Raw genomic sequence first — 23375 nt, 5'->3', positions numbered from 1 at the left:
TTGGCTGAACTCCCTCCCACAATACTTCATTCAGCTTAGAGTCTTGTGTGCTTCGTTAAGACTCCTCAACTCTGTGATACGTTACTTTTTTTCCGTCCAGTTTTTATTAGATATGAGTCCCAAGGCTTGCAGTAACACTAAAGAGAGAAGCAAAAATATGATAACTATGGAACAAAGCTTGCGATCATCAAAAATAGGATGAAGTCACACGCATTTTCGCTAAGTTGCGTGGCAATAACAAATCAATGACCAGGAATTTTATTAAAAATACGGAGGCAATTAAAGCGAGGATATCTTTTAAGGGCATGACTTACAAATGGTCATTTTGAAATCAGTTAAAGTCCTCTGCATCTACCTGCTACTCCACCTGACCAGCCCGTCACGTAGAAGATAAATACAATTTTATTTTTAGTTTAAATACTAAAAAAAACGAAGGAAAATCCTACAGTAGTACTTATACCAGCTCAGTAGCCTAGATGGTAAGGCGCCCGCTTTGAGACTGGGAGGTCGGTGATTCGCGCCCCGGCCGAGTCATTCCTAAGACTTAAAAAGTGGTCGGCGGCGCCCTCTGTTGGCTGCGGCTGCATCGGCTCGCTACAACGGGTCAGGTGCAATCGACATTTCGTTCTGTGTACATTGTTACACAGAATGACAATACAAGGAAATTATTATTATTATTATTATTATTCTAAACTAACAAACAAATAAAGTGCTGATACATTATTTTGCTCTAATTGTGGTCGTTTTAAAACCAATTTGATAAGGTTATTCTATTTAAAAAGAAGTACAACATGTCATAGGCGCCCCCGGATTCCAATGAGTTGCCCACCCATGGAGTAGAACATGGATTAAGTTCTAGTACGAACGCAAATTATCTAGGTAATAGGGGGCCCCAAATCTAATGTTGCTTATGGCCCAATAAAGACTTGGGTTGGTCCTGCATTAGCTAATTACCATATGTTCCTATCGCCCGACATACGACAATTTCAACTTGCGATTCCCACTTCTGAATGGATTAATGTCGTATCCCGGGGTCTAATGAACGTGTCCTAAAATATGTTATGCACACACACACGAAAGGGTTGAGAATAAGTTACTTTACAATATTACCACATTATAATATGATATAATTTCACATACATGTCAACCTGTACGTTTTTGCTGTAAAAGTATGTTTATTATGCATTTTAAGACGTGTACAAAAAAAAATCTGTACGGAAAAACGCAAATTTGTCAATTATGGGTACCATCCAGTAAACACCGACTATCACGAAACGGCAAATCAATCAAGTCAAACGAGTTCGCCGCGGTAGCCTCTATCTCTGTATTGTATTTTTCGTTGCAAACGAAGCGAGCAGTTTGATGCTACTGTGCGCATGCGTCTGCCGCCTGGGGATTTCCCATCATGCTTCATTTCGTGGTAGTTGTGTAGTGAAAGGAAGTCCGTCTCTTTTTAGAGAACCGGCTTTTTCGGCTCAACTCATTAAAGAGAGCCGGCTCTCAAACGGCTCACTTGCTTTGATGCATTATATTACAAATTATTATGTTGTATAAAGAAGTTAAGAAAAAAATGAGAAAATGAAATGAATTTAATGCAGAAAATGAATTAATAATTATAATAAGAAAATTCTACTTAATTCTATTTGCATGTATTTTTTTCCTTCTACAGTGAACATGCAAACTACTTACAAAACACGGGCAGCATGGCGGCGCAGTGGTTAGCGCGTGTGCGGCACAGTTCTGAGGTCATGAGATCGAACTTCCTGTGTGGAGTTTGCATGTTCTCCCCGTGCTTGCGTGGGTTTCCTCCAGGCACTCCGGTTTCCTCCCACATTCCAAAAACATGTATGTCATGTTAATTGGCTGGTCCAAATCGTCCCTAGGTGTGAATGAGCGAGTGAGTTGTCTGTCCCTGTGTGCCCTGCGACTGGCTGGCAACCAGTTCAGGGTGTCCTTTGCCCACTGCCCAAAGATAGCTGGGATGGGCTCCAGCTAATGGATGGACGAATGGATGGATAACGAAACACATGTACAATATAACACGTTAAACTACATAAATAAACACGTTTGAAAAAAAATATATATGGAGTAAGATTATTTTGTATTTTGTAAGGGAACATACGACAGTTTGTACGGGCATGGAGCCGTGGAGGTTGACAGGTATGATTTCATTTTAAGAGCGGGGAGGACCAGCCGCGTCCCCCCCAAGAAGACAGCCCATAAATGGCACTAGGCCTCCCTGGAAAAGAGGTTACATCACCGGGCTAGCTACACGCTGCCTGCCCGCTGTCACACGAGCGAAAGAGGTAGAAGAGGAGGGGGACTCACCCAGAAGCAGTAGCCGGTGCGTCTGCTTGTATTCCCGCTTGAGCTCCTTGAGCGCCCGGTCGATGCTCTTGCTGACTTTCCTCGCCTCCTTCTCGGCCTCCTTCTCCTCCATAAGGAGCTTGTCCCAGTTTTTCGCTTTATTACCGCTGTTGTTGCTGCTTTTGTGCGGCAAGGGAAGGCGGCGTCCCCCTCCTCCTCCTCCGCCTCGCTCCTTAGCGGCGGCCGCCGAGGACGACGACCCTTTACCGCCACCGTTTTGAATCAACACGCCGTGCTCTCCGTCCTCCGCCTGCGCGCGGGTCGGCGCAGCGACGGCCGCCGCCTCCGGATGCTGCTGCGACGGCGGCGGCTCCGAGTCCGAAGCGGCGTTGGAGATGGAGCCGCTCAGGTCGCCGAAGAGCCGCGGCCGCAGACTGTAGCACAGCCCCATGCTCAAGCGGATGTGCGCCGAGGGGGATCGCTCATAAAGGAAGAATCTGCGCCAGCGGGCCCTTAGCGAGCCATCGTCACGCGCACGCACACGATGGGTAAGGTCCGTCCGTGCACTAAAATGGCCCAGGTGGGCGCCGACGTTGGCTACATGGCATCGTGCCTTGGAGGGACACCCCCACCCTCCCCGCGACTGCTCAGAAGGTGTGCCCCGCACAAGAGTGCTCCTCTCCCCCCGGTGGGCACCGCTCGTCGCTCGGTCTGCGATCACCTGATCGTGTCCGTGGACACTGCGGGTCCACGCCAGTGTTTACCGTAAAGGGTAGGACCAGGACGCAAATGGGGATTCGTGTTGCGTTATCGGGGGCTGTATTACGGTGGTAAGTAAAGGAACGTACAACGCGCACGAGAAAACGTGTCTTTAAATTTTTAAAGCTGCAGAGTGTATGAAATAGCGTCTCCTAGTGGTGTAAAAGTACTTCGTCTAAAGAAAAGCCCTCAAACACAGTTTTCTTGCTGCAATAGACGCTGTATCAGAAATTAAGTTTTCAGGGGTCATAATAGACAATAAATTTAGATGGAAAACACACATCAGACACATACAAATTAAAGTATCTAAAAAAATTTCAATAATTAATAAAGCCAAATTCATTTTAAACTATAATACATTGTATTTATTATATTGTTCTGTAGTTCTGCCATACTTAACATATTGTGCAGAAGTCTGGGGCAATAATTACAAAAGTTCACTACAGCCCCTTTTTATCCTTCAAAAACTTGCAATAAGAAGTTAGAACCATACACAGGGTAGGATCATACTAATATTTTATTCATGCAATCCAAATTATAAAAATAGGATGATTTAGTAACATTTTTCACTGCACAACTGCTATTTAAGGTCAACAAAAACATAGTGCCAGAAAACATCCGTAAATTATTCATTCGGAAAGAGGGAAATTATAACTTGAGGGGCTGTAGTAAATTCAAAATCCCAAAGGTGAGAACCACCAGGAAAAGTATGTGTGTGTCTGTGTGTGGAGTCAAGCTTTGGAACGGTTTGCAAGACGAGATCAAATGGTGTCCAACTATTCACTTGTTCAGGTTTAGATACAAAGAAACATTCCTGGCGGAATACAGAGATGAGGAGGGTGGGGTATGAGTGGTGCGGGAGATTGGGAATAGTTAAATTATTGTTTTTGTTCTGTTTTCTTTTTTGATGTTCGAATAAAGTTTTCATTCATTCATTCATTTATTCATTCTTTCTTGGGGGCCGCCGTAGCTAAGGTTAGGGAATTATGTTAAAATAAAGGAGTTTATAATTTGTGTGGGGTGCATTTACATTAAAAGGGATTATGTAAGGTTTATTGTTCTATATTCTTTATCAATTATCCATTATCGGTCAAATCATAATACGCTACAAAGCCAAGGGGCCGAGACACTTGCTCTCAGCCAAGAGGCTGAGTCAAGGTCCTAGCCACAGGGCCAGGCAGCGACCAGTGCGGTACTGCAATACCGGGCCGATGCGTGGAGTGGACAGAGCAAGCTCTTATTCCATCTCCCGATTGCAAAAATCTGTCAAATGAAAGTTCCCAAATCCAGAACCACAGTTCATACCGACACAGTCCAAGGCGAAAGATTTATTCGGAATGAAGAGAATTAACTACTGTCACAATAGTGATTAGTGCAACCAAAAACGAGTGCTATAAAGCACAAGAATACAAACTACACTCAAAGTGACCAAACCCCAACACAAAGACAAAAACGAAAAATGGGAAAAAGAAAGAGGAACAAAAAGGTAAAAAAATAACGAAATAATAAAAAGTAAAATAAAATAAAAAAGTTTTGAGGAGTACCCTCAGTAGCAAGATGGCCAACAATTAGTTCATGTTTTGTAAAATAAATGCCAATTTCTCAACCTGAGTATCTTTTTAAATTCGCATATCAAAGTTTGCCTATTTCATAAAATATTGTTATTTTTTAATTGAAGGGTGTTTTTTTCCTCTAAAAGACGCTAGATTAATACACACTGTCCCTTTAAACCTAAATAATATGGCGGGGGCCTCAAACTATAATCCAGAGAGCAACAATTGGTTCGCCCTTTAGTGTAACTCGCCTTCCAAAGCAGTTTCATGAGTCAAGTATTTTCCACTTTTTTATGAGTTTCTTTCTCTAGCCATCCGTGTTATCCACTTGGCTGCAAGTTAGGGTTCGCCACTATTGTGATTGTTCCCTGAACTGTGCAAATGAAGCCTGAAATTTGCCGAGTTTTATGATTCAGGGTCAAGATAATTGCTCTAACAAGTTTTTCCAGAACTTCGACTAGCTGCTCAAGTTAGCTTCAACCACCTCCACTTATTAGCTCTTTTCAGCTGCCCCTGGTGTAACCAGCTTTCAGTTAGTTTTGCCAAGTAGTTTCATTTGGGCTTTTACTGTGTATATATTTTAAATGCTAACACTTCAGCTTCATTCTAAGCTACGACGACTTCTAGTGGTGAATTATTACACATTGTGCCATTAATAATTTCATTCTTTTTGTGGAGTTTCACTAAGACACAGTTCTTCAGACTCCTCCAGATTTTTTTCTCACCTTCACTCACTTGATAGAATAGAAAAAGGATTGTTATGAAAATGTAAGATGTGACAATGTTTATATGATTGATTGAAGAAGTGTCATTTTGGGGACTGGACTCTTATAAGACTTTGGCATCAACCTGTCATCACTTTTTTCTTTTCAGGCATTTTGTTCATTTTGTGATGTGTTGCAACATAACTGAAAAGAAAAACAATACATTAGAAAAATACAAAAAAATAAAAGCACTCAACAATATTGTCCCTACTTTGTAAAATCCCAACAATTTCAGGGGAAATATACACGACAATTTCCGTTGTGTGTGCCTTTTTAATATCTTCTCGAGAAAGTTTCCATGGTTGTCATGTTTTGCTTCTCCCTTTAGCATCACTGGAGGTGTTGGGCCAACAGCAAAAAAAAAAAAAAAAAAAACACACAGTATTGTATCACCAAATCGCAGTCTTTAAAAAAACACATAAGACTCTGAACTGAAAGAAAAAAAAAAGACATTGTGGGAGGTAATTCAGCCATTAGCATAGCAACATTTTCATAATGCCGTAACGGTAACCAATTGCAGACCACCATTTTACATGATGTCGAGCAATTACAAACTAGCATCTTAAAGACGTATCAACATACAGTATTCATGAACACCGCAAAGTCAAATTGTTTATAGAGATTTTATTAAAATGATGCATTGAAAGTGATTCAACAGTAAAGTAAAAGAGGCAAAATAACCAATATTTATTGAACTAATTTAGATATAGTGTTGCCAGAGCGAGTTGTTGTACAGTAACCATCTCCACCAATCCAAAAAAATTGCAAATAAAATTTACGTGGCTTTTTCACCCTTTTTCTTCTTCTTCTTCTTTTTTTTCTTTTTACTCGGTGCGCTTTCATCTTCCATGAGGACTTCTTCATGCGTGAAAATGCGCACTCGCTTTTTTCTCAAAAGGGCCTGAACCTCCTCTGCGGGGACAACAATTAAAAGTCAAAACTGAGAATTGCACAGAACAATGAAAAAATCATTGTTTCCCAAATCATCCAACTTTTAAGTAAAATAACTGTGGTGAAATTATAAACTAAACTTGTAAGTAAGAGAACATTTTGTAAACCTGGCCAGAAAAGTGTAACATAATATGGACTAGGGATGCACTGAATTCTTGGGCCCTAAACAATAACAAAACATGGATGTTCAATTTTAGCAAAATAATTGATAAAAACAAAAAAGGCTTCTGAAAGAACAATGTTGTGATGGCATCTCATCTAAAGTGAGGCGAGCCCTGCGAAGCTAGCTCTCACTCGGGGCTGATTATCTCTCATTTTATACATAAGATGGAGGTCAGAACACAAGCTCAGTTAAGCTTTTACTGTCATATGTTTTAAAAAGTTGGAGTGTCCGCGTTTTTGTTGGCCACTAGCTGTACTTTGGCTAAGGTTACAAACTAACATAACTAGTCTTTCTACAGCATGGGTGTCAAACATGCGGCTCTCCAAGGGATTTATTCTAGCCTGTGAGAAAATGCTGAGAGAAGCGCAAGAGAAAAAAAGAGCTGTGGCTTTAAATATGTCCACTAGTTGTCACCAAAGCCAGGTGCCACTCACAAAGTAACTGAAGCTGGATTTCTTTCTCTTTTCCCCTTTTTTCTCATTCTTTCTGTTTCTCTCTTGATTTTTCTGTCCCTTCTTCACTCTTTCTGTCTTTTTCTCTGTTTTGCTTTTGCTTGGTCTCTTTCAATCTTTTTATCCCTCCTTCTTTTTCTCTCTTCACCCTCTCCTTTCTTTTTTCCTCTTTTTTGCTTTTGCTTTCTGGCTCTCTTTTCTTCTCTCGCTTTTTTCCTAAATTTCTGTTCAGGCCACAGTGACAATGCTTTTTTTCTACCATGTGGCCCCTGAGCTCAAAGGAGTTTCTTTCTTGCATTCTAAAGTTCAGCAGTAAATGATGGATGTTGTTTCAGTCTTTTGGCCAAAGGTTACACTTTTCATTTTGGCCAATGCGAATAAAAGGCACGTCCGATTCTAGGAATGATATCACCACTCTATTCCAACAACAAATGACTCCTTCCTCTTTTCAATGTAGCTCCCAGCAGAATCACACAGAAAAAAAAAATCATACAATGTAATCATTTAGGAATCGAGTATTTGAGCCCCACCTCGTGACGCTGCGGAATTATGGGGTTTATCGCCTTCCGTCATCTCCTGTGGCGCGGAGGGTTTCCACACGGCGAGGCACGTCAGCCTGGCCGTTGTGTTGACTTCCCCCAGAAGTGTGGGACATTCCAGCTCCTGTCAGGCGACATGTCGGGTTAAAGTAAGCGAGCGCGCGACTTGCTCTCGATGCCGACTGACGTCATTCAGACGAAGCTTCCACATTTTGATGAAGCCGTCGTTGGAGGCCGTGACCAGAGCGCAGTCCTCTCCCATCTGGAAACTGGATAATGCTTTCACCCTGTAGAAAAAGAACAAAGCATGTGTTGTTTTCTAGGAAATGAGTAAAGAGAACGTCACAACTTCTCACTTGACTAATTAGCCAATGAGCAGGAAACGGGCGGGTTGAATGCATTTCACATGCACATTTTATGCTAGTTTAGTATATCCTAGGTTTTCAATGTTATATACTCATATATATATATATATATATATATATTTTTTTTTTTTTTCAGCGTAACACAATTGATCTTTCTACTTGTGTGGATTACTGCACGCACACAATTTCCCTCATCAAACTCTTTTGATACGGCAAAGGACTATGAAACCTCTAGTACAGAGATGAATGATCGACGCAAACTCCAGCTTACTAGCTTAAAAAGCCTCATGTGTTTTGGTTGATTGATCTGGGTCATTTCAGGTGTTTTTTTTACCCACCATGTCGAAAATGCCACTGTTGTATCCGCTCATATGTAGTGTTAATCAATGATTCTGCTAAGCCACGTTTGAGCACAATTATTATACAAACAGGAGTTGGCAATGGAGCACACTTTTGAAGCAAGAGCAAACAAGCACGGTACATTGTTTTCCTTATTTTATTGGAAAAACCCAGCTAGTCATTGAAATTTATTTTACATTTACAATTGGGTTATGTTACCTGTCTTCTTTAAACATAAAAAAAGTTAAAAAAAAATCGAGACATGTAAAATTTAAAGATGCATTTGATCATTATAATTTCAATTTAATACTTTGAAATTTTTGCTACAGGCAAAGAATAAATACTAATTTAAAAAAGAGAAATGTGATTGTTAAGTATTGTTCATCTTATTTTACTATAAAAAAAATTAGGCTAGATTACCTGTTTTCTTTAAATATAAAAAAAATGAATAAGTGGAAAAAATGTTCAATAATGTAGATCCTGATTTTTATTTAATGCTTTTCAATTATTATTTGCATTTTCTAAAGGCAAAAATATACATTTTTACAAGACAAATCATTTTGCACCTATTAACCTATTAATCATTTTCCATATTTTACTGGACAATAAGTAATAGATTTAGATGTATTTTATATTGCCATCTTTAGCTACATTAGCTTCTTTTAAAATGTTAAAAAAAATTGATGAAAAAGACATTGGAACTTCTAAAATATATAAATCACAATAAATTCAATATGATACATTTTTTAAAGCAAACAATAAAATTACATATAGTCCCCAGGTAATTCATGTTACCTATTTTGAGTATAATTATTATTACTGTGTTAGAATTTTTTTTTACATGTATAACTTAAGCTTCATTACCAGTCTTGTTCAACAGTTAAAAAAATAAATAAGAAAAGTATGAAATAATTAAAATCCTAAAACTGTAATTAGGATTTAGTATTTTTAGAGTTTGTATTTGACATTTCCTGCAGTAAAAAAACAAATGCAAATTTAAAAAGTCCACAGGCAACCATTTTGCTCGAGTATCCTTTTTCTTATTTTACAGGGGGGAAATTATATATGTATGTATTATATTTTAGGCCACATTAGCTGTTTACTTTAGATGTTAAAAAAATAAAGATATTTAAGAGACAAATGGAATCATTATTCGAATTTCATTATTCTAAAGTTATTTTTATCCATTTTCTACAAGTAATAAAAATAAATAAATAGAAAATATTCATTTCAGATAACTGCATGGGAAAGGTTGAAAAACATTGATCCATGTCAAATGAATCTGTTTATTTTGTACCTGGTTTCATGAGCCTTGAACTCGCGTACCCATTCTCCCTTGCTAACATCACACAGTCGCACTATTTCGTCATCACCTGCAACAGCCAGGATTGAGTTCTGAAAGGAAATAAAAAAATTAAAAAAGGTGCGCGCTCTATGGACAACATCATAGAAAAAAAAACTCTACGTTTAAGAAATGAATGGCCGAGATCCTTTTAGGGTTCTGGAGTGTGTTCATCAGCGAGGCCATCTGCAGGTTGTAAAGGTCGAGTTTGTCCTGGATGACCACGACGTATTTTTCACCGTCCGGAGACCATCGCACGATGCTTGCATCTTAATCAAACACATTTTTACCTCAAACAAGTAGCAGAAATAATGTTTTTTATTTTGCTGTGGGGGGGACTGACTTTGTTTGATGTTTTTGATGAAAGCTGACCGTCCGGTAATGAGATTCCAGGTACTAGGAAGACAACATCAACAATTACACAAGTGAGTTTGATATTTATCACATGTGCAGTAGACCCCAGGCTACAGTGTCCCAAGCTTCTCTCGTTAAAATCTATTTGGGCCCGTCGTTAAGGCATTTTCCCCAATCTACCTCAATATTATTTGGCATGCCCAAAAACTTGAAAATTCAAACTTTAGGGTGTTGGTGCATACGTTTTGGTTTGGATCCCGCAAACAATAGGGCAGGGGTGACGAACAAGTGGCTCTAGAGCCGCATGCGGCGCTTGGCCAATAAGAATGCGGCTCTTTGCCTCATCATATTTTCTATATACTGTGGCTCTTTGCCTTGTTTCATGTTGAGTTTTTTTTGTGTTTATTGAGGGTGGACACTTTCCTTGAAATCAACACAAGAACAAGACTTGTTGTATTGTAAGGAGAGGAGTGTGTTATTGGAAATAATGTTTTTAATTGTGTGTTTGTGTGTGTCTCTGTCATGGCAGGTCAGGCTCTTTGACTCTCAGTTAAAAATTTCGGCTTTGTGTCAAACTTCGCCACCTCTGCACTAGGGTCATAGGGCCACCATTTCCTGTGGTGTGTCTTGGGCAAGTACAACCTGGTGGCACCCATCAATCTCCAGGCATATACAAGTTAAATTTTTCTGACATCTCTAAAATCCCTGGACACTATTGATTGATGTTACAACCTGGTCCACAATTGGTTCACGTTTTGGTTTCACAAATATGCCGATATGCAATTGCAGGGTTCCCCGAAGATTTTTCCATTCAAATTCAAGACTTTTTAAGACCTTTTTCCCAGGTATCGACAAATTTGAAACCAATCTCAGACGCGGGAGGCAGGCGCCGCGTTGTGATGAACCCCAGCGGCACCTGGCTGCAATAGCAGGCACTTTAAAGCCCGACCCCTGCGGACCCAGCGGATGATGTTTGGTTTGCAAGGGCGGCCGGACAACACTGGCACCAAGGGGGAACTAGGGATGGGACTGAAGCAGACTTGAGAAAGACTGCACGTGGTTCGGGGACGGGTAGGGACAGACCCGGGTGCCGAGGTGACCCGCGGGCCACCACTGAGGACAGGACAGAGCAAATAAGACAAGGGAGAAATAAGACATTAAGACATAAGAGAGTTAAAGTTAAAGTGTACTAAAAATGTAAAACCTTATCAAGGCTTTAATTTGTGTCTATCAAATTTGAGACGTTTTCAAGTTTTTAAGACCTTGGGGAACCCTGAATTGGCTGAACTCTATCTCACAATGCCCAAATATAAGTACTGTATATGTTATTGTATCTCACCGAAGTGTTTTATCAGTTCCCACCGTCAGCGCAAGTTTACCAGATGGATGTACAGACAGTGACGTCACATGACCTCTGAAGGAAGAAGAAAAATTGTTACTCCAGATTATATTTGCATTTTTGGTATCAAGTATTCTACACCACAATGGGTTGGTATGTAATACATACTTGGGTTATGGGGAAATTATATGAAGTAAATATGGCTTGGGGTAATTCTGAAAATGTAGGAAAAATCTTATACAAAACACATTCAAAATAAATGAATTTATGAAAGAATCTCTGCAAAAACACAAATAGTTTTGAGGGGTAGTAAGCCGTTTTACTGAAATATTGAGACGTTATCAAAATCTTTTATCATTACAATGGGGAAAAATGTCATTACTTCTAGAAGATTTCCATCTAAATGTTTTCCCCCACAGTCAATTTGTATACACAGGACAATGCCTGGTTCTCTATACATTATCACATGATTTGCAGCCCCTTGTATCATAACTCAGTACTTACTGGTGTGCTTTAATGGATTTAAGACACTCCCATTTCTTGGTGCTCCAGACGCACAAAAGCCCATCTTCTGCTCCACTCAGGAGATGCTGGGAACCGTGAAACTCCAGACAAGTGATGGAACCTAAAGAGTTCACCCTGTCAAACGACGTCATGGTCATTGCAACCGAAAAAAATCGGCCACCACTCACCGTTATGATGCAGCAGAGCGCCATGTTCCACCTTCTTCTTCATGTCGTAGAGGAGCATGGTTTCATCTTTGCTGCCAGTCACCAAAAACCTGTCGCTGGCTGCCACTACAGACACCGATGCCGTGTGAGCGTGATGCGTGAAATTCGCCTTGGCTTTCCATTCCTAAAAACACCACCACACAAAGGTATACAATTTTAGGTACATAGGAGAGGTCGGAGATACAAATAAATCCTGAGATACAGCGTCCCCGCCTTACAACTTGTACACTATAGGGTGTAGAATAAGAAGTTTTTTCATCTTATGTTCATGCCGTTTACCAGAACGTATGATTTTAAAGTTTGCAGTGTTCATGAATATGACAAGTTTCATCCCTAAAATGCCTGTCTTGTCAACGTCAATTTAAATGCCAGTCTGCTATTGGTTTATGTCAGGGAATGTGAAAAACACAGATATAGTTTCTCTTTCTTCATTCAGTTCCGAATCTTGTGTGCTTTGTAAAGACCCTCAGAGTTACTAATACAATAATGTATTTTTTTCACTCAGTCCCGGCTTGCAGTAGAACCCATCTCAAATTTCGGGTCGGGCCTAAAATGCTTAGGCTCAGGCCGTGTTTTTCCCTTGCTCACTTTAAAAAAATTATCTGCTCTTCATGAATGCGTGCGCAAATACTCTACAAGGGAAACACCATGCGCGCCGATGAGTGAATTCGAGCAAGAAAAGGGAACACACTGCTTGTCACTGCGCGCATGCACTCGCAGATCGGACTCAGAAAAGCGGGCAGAGTCGCCCAAAATCACAATTTTTTTCCAGCTCCCTCCTACTCAATCATCAAATCTGAAAGAAATTGGGTTTGCTTCGGGCTCAGTCCCTCAAATTAAGTTAATTTGTCCGCCTCGGACTGAGCCGGGCTGTTTATTTAGGCCCAATCATATCTTTAGCTTGCAGGGATTTCAAACGGAGCTGCAAAAATGGTAACCATCGAAAGGAAGCTTGCGATGATCAAGTAATGCAAAGAAGTCTCACGAGTCGCTCGCCTCGCTAAGTTGCACAGTCGTTAACATTTGACCATCGGGACAGTTAAGAATAAAGAAGTGATTCAAAAAAATATCCTACGAGCAAGTGAATCCGCGCGGTTAAGGTCTCAAAATCAGTTTTAGATTTAATTTACTCTCTCTTCCAGGCGACCAGCTCCAGTCCTGTCACACCAAAAGTAAATACCATTTTTTTTTCTTTACATGTATTTACTATATATATATATATATATATATATATATATATATATATATACACACATATATGTATAAAATGTGTTATTTAATTAGCATGTCCGTGGCACAGTTCTGAGGTAATGGGTTCGAATCCAGCTACCAACCATCCTGTGCGAAGTTTGCTCGGTCTCCCCGTGCTTGCGTGGGTTTCCTCCGGGCACTCCGGTTTTCTCCCATATTCCAAAAACATGCAAAAACGTCCAAATTGTCCCTAGGTGTGAATGAGCAAGTTAAAGGTTGTCTATCTTCTGTGTGCCTTGCGACTGGCGGGCTGTCTTACACTGTTAATAAGGATTCAGTGTTACGCAGAGGCATACTTAAAGACATTCAAATAAATTATTCAAATTTTAGTTGGCGGTGTGGGCGCGATAGGTTTTTCTAGGTTTACCTAGGGGGCGCGTGACAGAAAATAATTAAAAAGCACTGCCGCACTGCAATTTGTCTGCACAAAATATTGATGCTTGGACACCCCCTGTTGACGAGTAAACCCAACCATTATCTGCACCGCTTATCCTCAGTAGGGTCACAGGGGTGATGGAGCCCATCCCAGCTATCTTTGGGCAGTGGGCAGGGGACACCCTGAAATCGTTGCCAGCCAGTTGCAGGGCACACAGAGACAGACAACTCGCTCGCTCATTCACACCTAGGGACAATTCGGACCGGCCAAGTAACCTAACATGCATGTTTTTGAAATGTGGGAGGAAACCGGAGTGGCCGGAGGTAACCCACGCAAGCACAGGGGAAACATGCAAACTCCACACAGGAGGTTCGATCTCATGACCTCAGAACTGTGCCGCACACGCGCTAACCACTGCTCCGTCGTGCTGTCTGGCGAGTAAACATTCAGATTTAAAAGAGGGAAAATGCTCAGAACTATGATGGCATATTTTAATTACAAAATCACGTGAAATACACACTTACGTTTTGGTCGGTCCGGACGCGGTAACCAAAGACAATTTGTTCGTAGCAGCCAGCTACGAGCTCCACGAAAACGGACATGACACTAGCTAGCTAGCTAGCTTGCGCCCTTTTTTACCCAAAGCTCTGCTCCTTTCTCAATGAAACTAAAAAAGTGTCACAACTAGTAAATAAATGTCACCGACACAAAAAGGACATAAAAAATAATCTTAAAGAACGACTAGTAAGACATTTTTCGTGTTCGAGTGCTAACACGTGAGGGAACCAAAACAATCCAAAGCACTCTTATTGCGCGTGCGCGGCTGTAGTCTTCGTCGTCGTTTACTGGCAAAAAACTCCAGCTAACGCCACCTAGTTGTATGGATGTTTGAAAAACAAAACATTGTTCTTCTCGACTTTTTAAATGAACGATATTCCAAATTCGAATAAACAAAATCACAGTTTAAAAAATACATATTTTTTATGTGGTTTTCGTTCATTCAAGCGATCACGCAGAGGGATCCGCCCTAAGGAGGGAAGTAGTATATTCTATAATCTTTCATTGGCACCCCGTTATATGACGTCATATGATAGACAGGAAAAATTCTGCGCACACAACGGTACATTTTCCGCCTCAGTTCAAGGATGTAAGTCAATTGGACGCAAACATGGCAAGACGGTGAGTAAAATTAAACATGTTTTTGGGGGAGGAAAAAGCATTTTAGTTATTTACCATGGAGCTGAAAGTTGTGTGTTAACGATCAGGAACGTGTTTAGCTGTTTTGCAAGCCAAACAAAATGTGTCTAATGTAAACAAGCCTGCGGGCTTAATAGAGAAGTTCTTAACTGAAAGGGGGGAGGTTTTGTTTTTGTGTGTGTGCATTTTATACAAGAACGGGCAAACCGCAAGTTGTTTTGTGCAATGGATGACATTGAGCGTGTCTGTGCGAAGGTCTGCTGATGATTACAACACAAAAATAAGGAGGAAAAAGTACAATTCACACCATTAAAATCATGAAGTAGGTGGTTATGCAATAAGGGGAAGGGATTTTTGTGAATATTAGGTTATCCTTTGCTAGAAAAAAATACGTTTGTCCCAGGTATCTACAAAAGTATGAGTTTTAAAAACGAATGGAAAGGATTTTTGTTTAAAAGAAAGGCTATTTTATGAATCAAATACAAGAAATGTATTATTTTACCTTGTTGTTATTTTTTGGGTTAGAAGCCAACAAATACCATAATCTTACAATTGAATATTAACGCAGTCAATTTTTGCAAAACAATGTTAACACTCTAAAAAGTTATCAAACCTAAGAAAAAGGAAAACTATAAAGACGCATGGCCATCTCTTTATGTGGAAAGTTTAACAGCTGTTCTAGGATTTATTGAATAAGAAATTGCTTGAATGTCAGGAAATAAATAAGATGTTTTAAATTAGCTGTCACCAACATTTTTGAAGCTGAGTTTTTTTTTTGTTACTGTTTAGCACGAAGGGCTACTAGTTCGGTATGTATTCTAACTTGTGTAACTACTCTGTTGTTACTTTGTAATTATTGAATTATTACCAGATTGTGATTATTAGAAGTATGGTTAGAATAGGCTGCTTGTTATGAAGGAAACGCAGTGGTTTGCGTGTGTGCGGACAAAGTTCTGAGGTCATGAGATAGAAACTTCCTTATAAATTATTGGTTGATTTTTTAAAATGTTTTTGCAAGAATCGATCATATGTTCAAATACACTGATCATGTCAATTATCAACACGGTGAAGACCCCAGCTCTGGAAAGCAATCAAAAGAAAAAAAAGAGTACGAAGGGAAAATGTGGGTATTTCCTTGTGACAAAAGTTGCAATGTTAGCAAAAGCTGAAAAAGTACTTCTTTTTTCCAAGATAGTGCTTCAATGTCAGGAAATATTTAGAATAATTGTATAAATGTTAGAAGTCATGTGATGTATTGTTTTAGTAAGGATTAAAAAAAAATGTAAATAAGTGTTATTCTCTATATGAGTGTTTTTCAAGTGGTCGGTTAGGACCCAAAAGTGGGTCACGGAGCTGTTTTTAGTGGGTCGCAGGCCTTTGCCTTGGCAAAAAACAGAGGGTCATTTACACAAGTTAACAGTAGCGGGCGATAATGCCCTGCTCCATCTCCTCTACCAGCTCAGTCAATTGGCTGTCACAAGCAAGGAACAGAGACAGGACCCAATTGCGTTCGTTTTACTCAGTTTTTATTAAGAAAGAGAGCAGTGCTTGCATCCACGATCCGATGATCGTCGGTTACGGGTAGCAGATGGCAGGAACGCGGAAGTGGCACTTCCGTGTCGAGCGAAGGTAATTGTTGACAGCGAGAAAACAGGTCGATGGCCAGGACGGGGGAGCGAAACAGAAACGGGTCCAGAAAAGAGGTCGGCAACAGGTATCAGGCAGGAAACAGGGCAAAACAGTTCGATGGCCGGGACGCAGGAGCAAAAGCAGAAACGGGTCCGGAAAAAGGTCGGCAACAGGTATCAGGCAGGAAAACAGGGCAGGATAATGTCGGAGAGTACAAAAGCTTGCCTAGCTGAGAGCATAGGTTCGCAGACAGTCTGACGGGTTCCTTTCAGAAGACGAGAGATTAAAAAGAGTCCAACAGCCAATCAGGTCCCTCAGTTGTTGGCGCCAACGGGGGCAGCCGCAGGTGCCCCGAATCAGTAATCATGACATCGGCGGGTTTGAGATGGACTACATCTCATTTTATTAGTTTCATTTCTATTTTCTGCCCATGATAACAGGTCTTAAAAAATATATGATAAGGGGAAGAAATGGTAAAAACAGTGACAACAATACAGTTGAAGAAGAAAATGATTGTGAAATACGAAAATGGTGTACGAGTTTCTGCCATTGACGCACTTTTTCTTCAATCAAAGTGGTATCAAAAAATAATTATGCCAACAACTGACATAAAAATCATGTCATCAATTTGACAGATTTTTTTCTTCCAAATTCCAGTCAAGATGCCGATCAAGAATTATCTGAGCTGTTAAATGAACTGTGGCGCCTGGACGTTAACCGTCTTAAGCCGGGGACTGGTTACATCATCAACCCTCAAGTGAGTGGTAACGCTAATGTTTAACTGTATCAATCTGTTGCTCACTCTGTTGTGCATCCAATTGCAGCCTGGTCTTCAGTTTAACTTCAAATACCTTATAGTCTATTCTTATCTCATTTCATAGGGACGAGCGGCATACGTGGCCCAGGGCAGCAACTACGCCAGGGACCGTGCCAGGGCGCCGCTCTTCAAGTACGTCGATGAGGACAAACTGAGGAGCATTGAGACATACGCACGTACGACTTATATTGAATATTATTTCTGCAGGGGAACGAAAATTTACAGAGATGGAAACCCAAATAAAAGCGGTAACATCAACAAGGACTTCTAACAATTCCACATGTTGGCACAAAAATCGATTACCCATGATTTTATTTTATTGTTAATATAAAAAAAAAAGTTTAATGTTTTTTAAATTTAATTTATATTTAAAATAATTAAAAGTGTTTTTCAAGACATAGAAGCCAAAATAAAAGCAAATAAAATCAACAGGGATCTCTAACAATTCCACATGTTAGCACATTTAATTTTGCGTTAAATTGTTTTAAAACAGTTTTCATTCATTAAGAAATATCTCATTTTTAATCTACAAACGTTCCCATTATTTTGCTGTTTTATATCGAAAAAAAGAGTGATTTCATGCGCATGGTCATGGTTTTCTTTAATTGTGGGATGAAAATGGTGAAAGTAGGAAAATGACTTTCAAATGCAGTCCAAATACCAACCCAAGCCCCCAAAAAGATGAAAAACAGTTTATTCGAGCGATCTATGAATTTCACATCTCTGCACGCGCTACATAAAGAGCTGCAATGATTTTAGTCAGAGGAAGGCGTTGCGAATACAATATTTTTGAAGTTACATACACCACCTTTAATTCTTTTCAGTAAACCTAAAATTATTTGTATTTTAGAATATCTTTTGTAAATATGCAAATATTTGAAATTATATTCCATGTGTTTATCAGGATCCAATCTTTCCAATAAATGTTTGACTACAGGTACAACGAGGCATTAAACTCAAAATCCTTTACCCGTACAAATAGCTTTTAATATATCACAAAATGAAAATACTTAACTTTATTAACATTGAGTTTATTTCTCAACCAAAAAAATTAATCAAGGGATCTGTGAACCATTCGAAAAGCTAATCGGGATTTTTTTAATGTTATACTTTATTTGTTGCACTGAAAAATAATATATTATTAATAAAATATTTTTACTTTACATTTTGTTGTGTTCTGTGTTTTACACGCCCTGCGACTGGCTGGCAACCAGTTCAGGGTGTCCCCTGCCCACTGCCCGAAGACAGCTGGGATGGGCTCCAGCACCCCCGCGACCCTACTGAGGATAAGCGGTGTGGATGATGAATGAATGAATGAATAAATGTGTTTTACAAGGATTCTGTGTTGCTTGACTTTAAAGTTGCTTGGTAGAAAAAAAACTTCACTGTAGTATGCTATCATAATATAAAAGAATGATAATTTTAATGATCAATTTGGTGCATAACGTTTTATTATTATTGATAATATGCAATTAAAAGAGCTGACTCTTTTCAGTGAGCCAAGCAGAAAAAGCTGGTTTTCTAAAAAGAGCAAAAATTCCCTTCACTAGTTCAAGTGTACCTGTCCTCTTGGGTGTGACCAGTAGGGGGCGGTGATGCGTCAAATCCCAACGCCCAAATGGGAAACCACCAGACCAGGCCTGTCAACGTCCTTTTTAAGCAGAAGTCATTCGATGCGTGGTCAGATTGCTAGGAAACGAGACAACAGCAGCAATTTCAATCAGTCACAAGCACTTCACCCAAAATCACAGAAGTTTTCAAACTTTGAAAATACAACATTCAAATTCAAGCATTTCCAAGGATTTCAGGCCCCTCTACAAACCTTGATAATATTAAATAAAAGTTTTTTTTCTGTCTGTACACCTCAGACTTCATCAACCTGCTGGACAACTATGAGATGTCTACCGGCGTGTCGGAACGGGTAACCCGAGAGGAGCTGCAGGAAAACCGAAAGTTCCTGGATGCCGTCCTGGAGACGGACGTCATGAAGGTGGACAATTTGCGATGACGAAGCTTGCAGAAACACACACTAGCTAACATGTGTTGTACTTTTTGCACTAACAGCGTGCTCACCAGTACCTTGTTGAGAAGAGACGATCGCCGTCGGACGAGTTGGGCTTCAAGAAGCAACTCTTCGACATTTGGTTCCGCCTCTACCACCGGGACAGGAGTGGAGGGTGAGATTTTGGATCATCACTGTTATAGCGCAATATATTCACTTGCATTTTACTATTCGGTTTTCTTATTAGGACACTGTGTAATCAGTGTTCCCTCTAAACTGCGCGCGTGCGCAATTGCGCACTGCTCGCACATTCTCGGCGCACAAGAAAATCTAGCCAGCGCACAAAAATGAGGGCTCAAAATTACTTATTAAGAAGCGACTTAAGTCAAAGTTACAGTGCATGAAGGTAAAAATACACGGGTTCCCCTGACGTTGTGTCCTAAATGCGGTATTTTGAAGTCGAACAAAGTTGAGTAAAGTTAGTAGAGTATGTCGAGAACCGGCTTCTTCGCCTCGGCTCACGAAAAGGGAACCGGCTCTTTCGGTTCCTAAACGGCTCTTCAGGTTGTTTTTGCTTCTTTAATCCCAACATGACCAAATATTAAGTACCGGTAAAATTATGCACAAAATGACTTAAAGGAAGGGGGGAATAGAACAAAAAAGAAAAAAATCCCAAAATGAAAAAGTGAAAAGCTGAGAAAAAAAGAAACAAAAGGAAGAGAAAAAAGAAAGAAAATTTTTGAAAAAAGCCAGAAAGAAAAGAAAGAAATGTAGGAAAAAAGTAAATAGAGAACAAAAAGAAAAAAGTAACAGCTCGGAAAAAAAACACAATGAGATTTTTTTTAAAGGAATTTTTAAAAAAAAAGTAGAAAAAAAAACACAGAAAAAAGAAGAAAAAGTTTGTGTTGCATTCAAATAATTTCCCATTACATCAAGTGAATAGTGTTGCAAACATTGTACTTCCACTAAAAAATGTGATTAAGTACAGTTCTGTATCTTACAACCGACTAAATAAGCCCCCAAAAATGTTACTATTATGCGACAAAATATATCAGGAAATAAAAAGAAATGGATATCTTGTGAAAGAATTGTAAAAACGAACGACGTATGTAGGCCGTACAACCTTTGCAATAGTACATGAGTCAATTCATTCAAAACAGAAAAATAATTTTGCATTGCCGGAAACTCAGCAAAATTTAACTTGATGTCAAGTTTTGGACATGTTTGATAATTAATTATCTTGACAAACTTGGGATTATGGTGGCTCACTGTTGTTTCAAGCGTTGCTCACCGACTTTGTGTGAACGCTCAGACCCCTGGAAATTTAGAGGGAACATTGTGTGTAATATTTGAATACTAGATGTCGCTGTATTGTAAGTGCAACGGAGAATGCCTGCTGCAAAGCACAAGTAAGATAAACTACAGACACTCAAAGGGACCAAAATGCACCCTTTTCCCCCCCAGTCAAGTCATGTTTATTTGTATAGCCATTAATCACAGGAAGTCTCAAAGGGCTGCACAGACCACTGCAAACTACAGACTATTATGACACCATCCCCTGATCTAAAACCTACATGAGGGCAAGGAAAACTCAAAAAGCTAAGCATGAGGAAAATGAAGAAACCTCTAGAAGGGGCCACCTTCATCGCCTTCTAGTTCTCTACTTCCAAACCACTCTTCAAAGTGAACAAAGATAAACTGCCAGAGAACATGCAAAAATTATTCACTCGAAACGACGGAAACTATATGTTGAGGGGAACTTTAAGATACAAGCAATGAGAACCACCAGGAAAAGTATGTGTGTGTCTGTCGGTAGAATCAGTTTTTAGTTGCACTGCAAAATACAGTGACATCTAGTGGGGGGATAAGGTTACTTGAGATGATCTTTTGCTGCCTGAATTGGTCTAATGTGGCACGTGTGGTCCCGTGCAGGGAGGACTCGTGTGGGTTCGAGCACGTGTTTGTGGGTGAGACTAAGCAGGGCCAGGAAATCACAGGCCTTCACAACTGGATTCAGTTCTACCTACAGGAGAAGCACGGCCACATTGACTATAAAGGTTACAAAGCCAGGGACAACAAAAACACTGTAAGATGCCCTCTAAGTTAGTGTTGTGATAGGGTGCTTATAATTTGTTGTATTAATCCTTTTTCCCTTCACAGCCTGATGAAGACGATCACGTTCTAAACCTGCAGTTCAGCTGGAAAGGCCTGGTCAAACCAGTGGGTGGCTCCTTCGTAGGTGTCAGCCCAGAATTTGAGATGGCCCTGTTCACTGTGATCTTCCTGTTGTCTGACGGAAAGACTACCATCCTGGAAGTCAAGATTGACGAGTACGTGCTGGAACTGGTGGTGCACAGGCACGGGCGCTCCATTGGGTCGTCCTACCCCAAGTTACTCAGTAGTAACCACCGTGACTTGTAACTTGGGTTTTAAAACGTTTCTTTTTTAAATTGGAAATATTTCACCGATGGTCACTAATCTTTTTGAAACAGAGAGCTCCCTTTTTGTGACTGATTAGGACCAAGGGCTACCAGTTTGCTATGCATTTATAAAATAATAAGTTGTCTTATTACTATGTTTTTAGTATGCTAGGACGAAGTTGGAAATTTTAGAAGTAGGGCTAAAATAGTTTCAATCACCCATTAAAACATGTATTAGTGATTTATACGGTTAGGCCCCAGAACTTTAAGACAGACACACAATTTCAAAAAGTTGGGCTTTACATGCAACCACATTGGACTATAAATGAAATATCTTGACCAGAATTGAAGTACAGACTGTAATGTTTAATTCAATTGGTTGAACAAAAACATATGACTGAAAATTAAGGAATTGTTTGTATTTCTTCTAAACACACTGTCAGGTTTAACCCAACAGATGTAAACAAAAACCTGTATACAAAAAAGACACAGAGAACGTGAACATAACTTTTCTTACTTACAAGGAGAAATGACCATAGTCTGCCTATTACAGTCTACTGGACACTCCGAAAAAGTCTCCTTCTCCTTGCCTTTTTATTGTGTTCGGAACGCCCTAGTTTACATAGGGTCTCTTCTGCTAAAGGGAGGGGGGTGACAAAATAAACAGTTGAGACCTGTTTACACAACAACATGTTATCGTAAGCATATTCTATAGTAAACGAAACTAGACGAGCCTTCGGTCAGAGAGGAGTTGAGTGTCACATTCAGCTCCCTTATCTGGCCGCAGCTAGGTGTCGACTGTTTAGTGAACATCTTGTTTCCTCCTTCTTCAAACACAAGCAAGAAAGGCACACAGTATGCAAAGAAGATAATGCAACAGTAGAATAACATATTTACAGTTTAAATCCATCACACACCACAGTTAGAAGCTCATAATAAATTGGACAATTTAGCAAAGTCTCGAGCCCATGGCCAACACCATACACTGGGTTTCCTCCTCCTTGATGCTTTGCCAGGCCTTTACAGCAGCATCATTGAATAGCTGCTTGTTTATGGGTCTTTCCGCCTTAAGCCTCGTCTTGAGCAATTAAAATGCATGCTCAATTAGGTTGAGATCCAGAGATTGACTTGGCCGTTGCAGAATATTCCACTTCTTTGCCCTAATTAACTCCTGGGTTGCTTTGCTGCATGATTTGGGTCATTGTCCATCTGCTCTGTGAAGTGCCGTTCAATTAACTGCGCGGGTTTCTTCTCGCCACTGCAGTTTCCTCCCACATTCCAACGACATGCATGTCAGGCTAGTTGACCGGTCAAAATCGTCCCTAGATGTAAATGAGCCGTCTGTCTCGGTGTGCCTTGAGACTGGCTAGCAACCGGTTCAGGGTGTACCCTGCCCACTGCCCGAAGATAGCTGGAAATGGGCTCCAGCACCCCCACGACCTCACTGAGGATAAGTGGTGCAGAAAATTGATATATTGTGTATATATATATATGGTCGCCTGTTTGGTTCCCTTAACCACACGGGTCCTAGGGGGAACATTTCTGGTGTGTTTTGGGCAAGAACAGCTTGGTGGCGCCCATCCCTCTCCAGGCCAACATTTGTTTCCACCCGGTCTTGAACTTAGGACCTGTCGCGTGTTAGGCGAATGTGCTCTACGGAAACTTTTATATTGTATATATATATATATATATATATATATATATATGTGTAAATAATTATTAATT

General features: G+C 40.1%; 3 protein-coding genes across 3 annotated transcripts in view; 1 reads left to right on the top strand and 2 right to left on the bottom strand.

The window, feature by feature from the left end:
* The window catches only part of LOC148376370 (guanine nucleotide-binding protein G(olf) subunit alpha), an 81871-nt gene extending 78863 nt beyond the window's left edge, over positions 1-3008 (bottom strand). Inside the window, exon 1 of the mRNA XM_088346583.1 lies at positions 2329-3008. Coding sequence (XP_088202709.1) covers positions 2329-2758 — 430 coding nt within the window. The 5' untranslated portion in view covers positions 2759-3008. The remainder of the gene's footprint in view (positions 1-2328) is intronic.
* Positions 3009-5990: 2982 nt separating this feature from the next.
* Positions 5991-14503, bottom strand: pak1ip1 (PAK1 interacting protein 1). Its single transcript, XM_088346581.1, has 10 exons — positions 14110-14503; positions 11920-12082; positions 11732-11852; positions 11228-11302; positions 9878-9930; positions 9658-9803; positions 9490-9587; positions 7676-7775; positions 7480-7612; positions 5991-6295 (listed from the first exon to the last, which is right to left on the bottom strand). Exons 1-10 carry the CDS (start codon positions 14185-14187, stop codon positions 6159-6161), a joined length of 1104 nt encoding a protein of 367 aa, XP_088202707.1. The 5' UTR covers positions 14188-14503; the 3' UTR covers positions 5991-6158.
* Positions 14504-14694: 191 nt separating this feature from the next.
* LOC148376368 (uridylate-specific endoribonuclease C-like) lies at positions 14695-23366 on the top strand. The gene is made up of 7 exons (XM_088346575.1): positions 14695-14764; positions 17069-17168; positions 17293-17404; positions 19097-19218; positions 19293-19405; positions 21163-21316; positions 21391-23366. Exons 1-7 carry the CDS (start codon positions 14754-14756, stop codon positions 21649-21651), a joined length of 873 nt encoding a protein of 290 aa, XP_088202701.1. The 5' UTR covers positions 14695-14753; the 3' UTR covers positions 21652-23366.
* Positions 23367-23375: the final 9 nt, after the last annotated feature.

This window comes from Urocampus carinirostris, chromosome 1, assembly GCF_059441175.1.
Source record: "Urocampus carinirostris isolate Australia breed hairy pipefish chromosome 1, RoL_Ucar_1.0, whole genome shotgun sequence".
NCBI lineage: Eukaryota > Metazoa > Chordata > Actinopteri > Syngnathiformes > Syngnathidae > Urocampus > Urocampus carinirostris.
The sequence above is the reverse complement of the archived record's forward strand: the minus strand, read 5'-3'. Positions and strand labels throughout refer to the sequence as shown.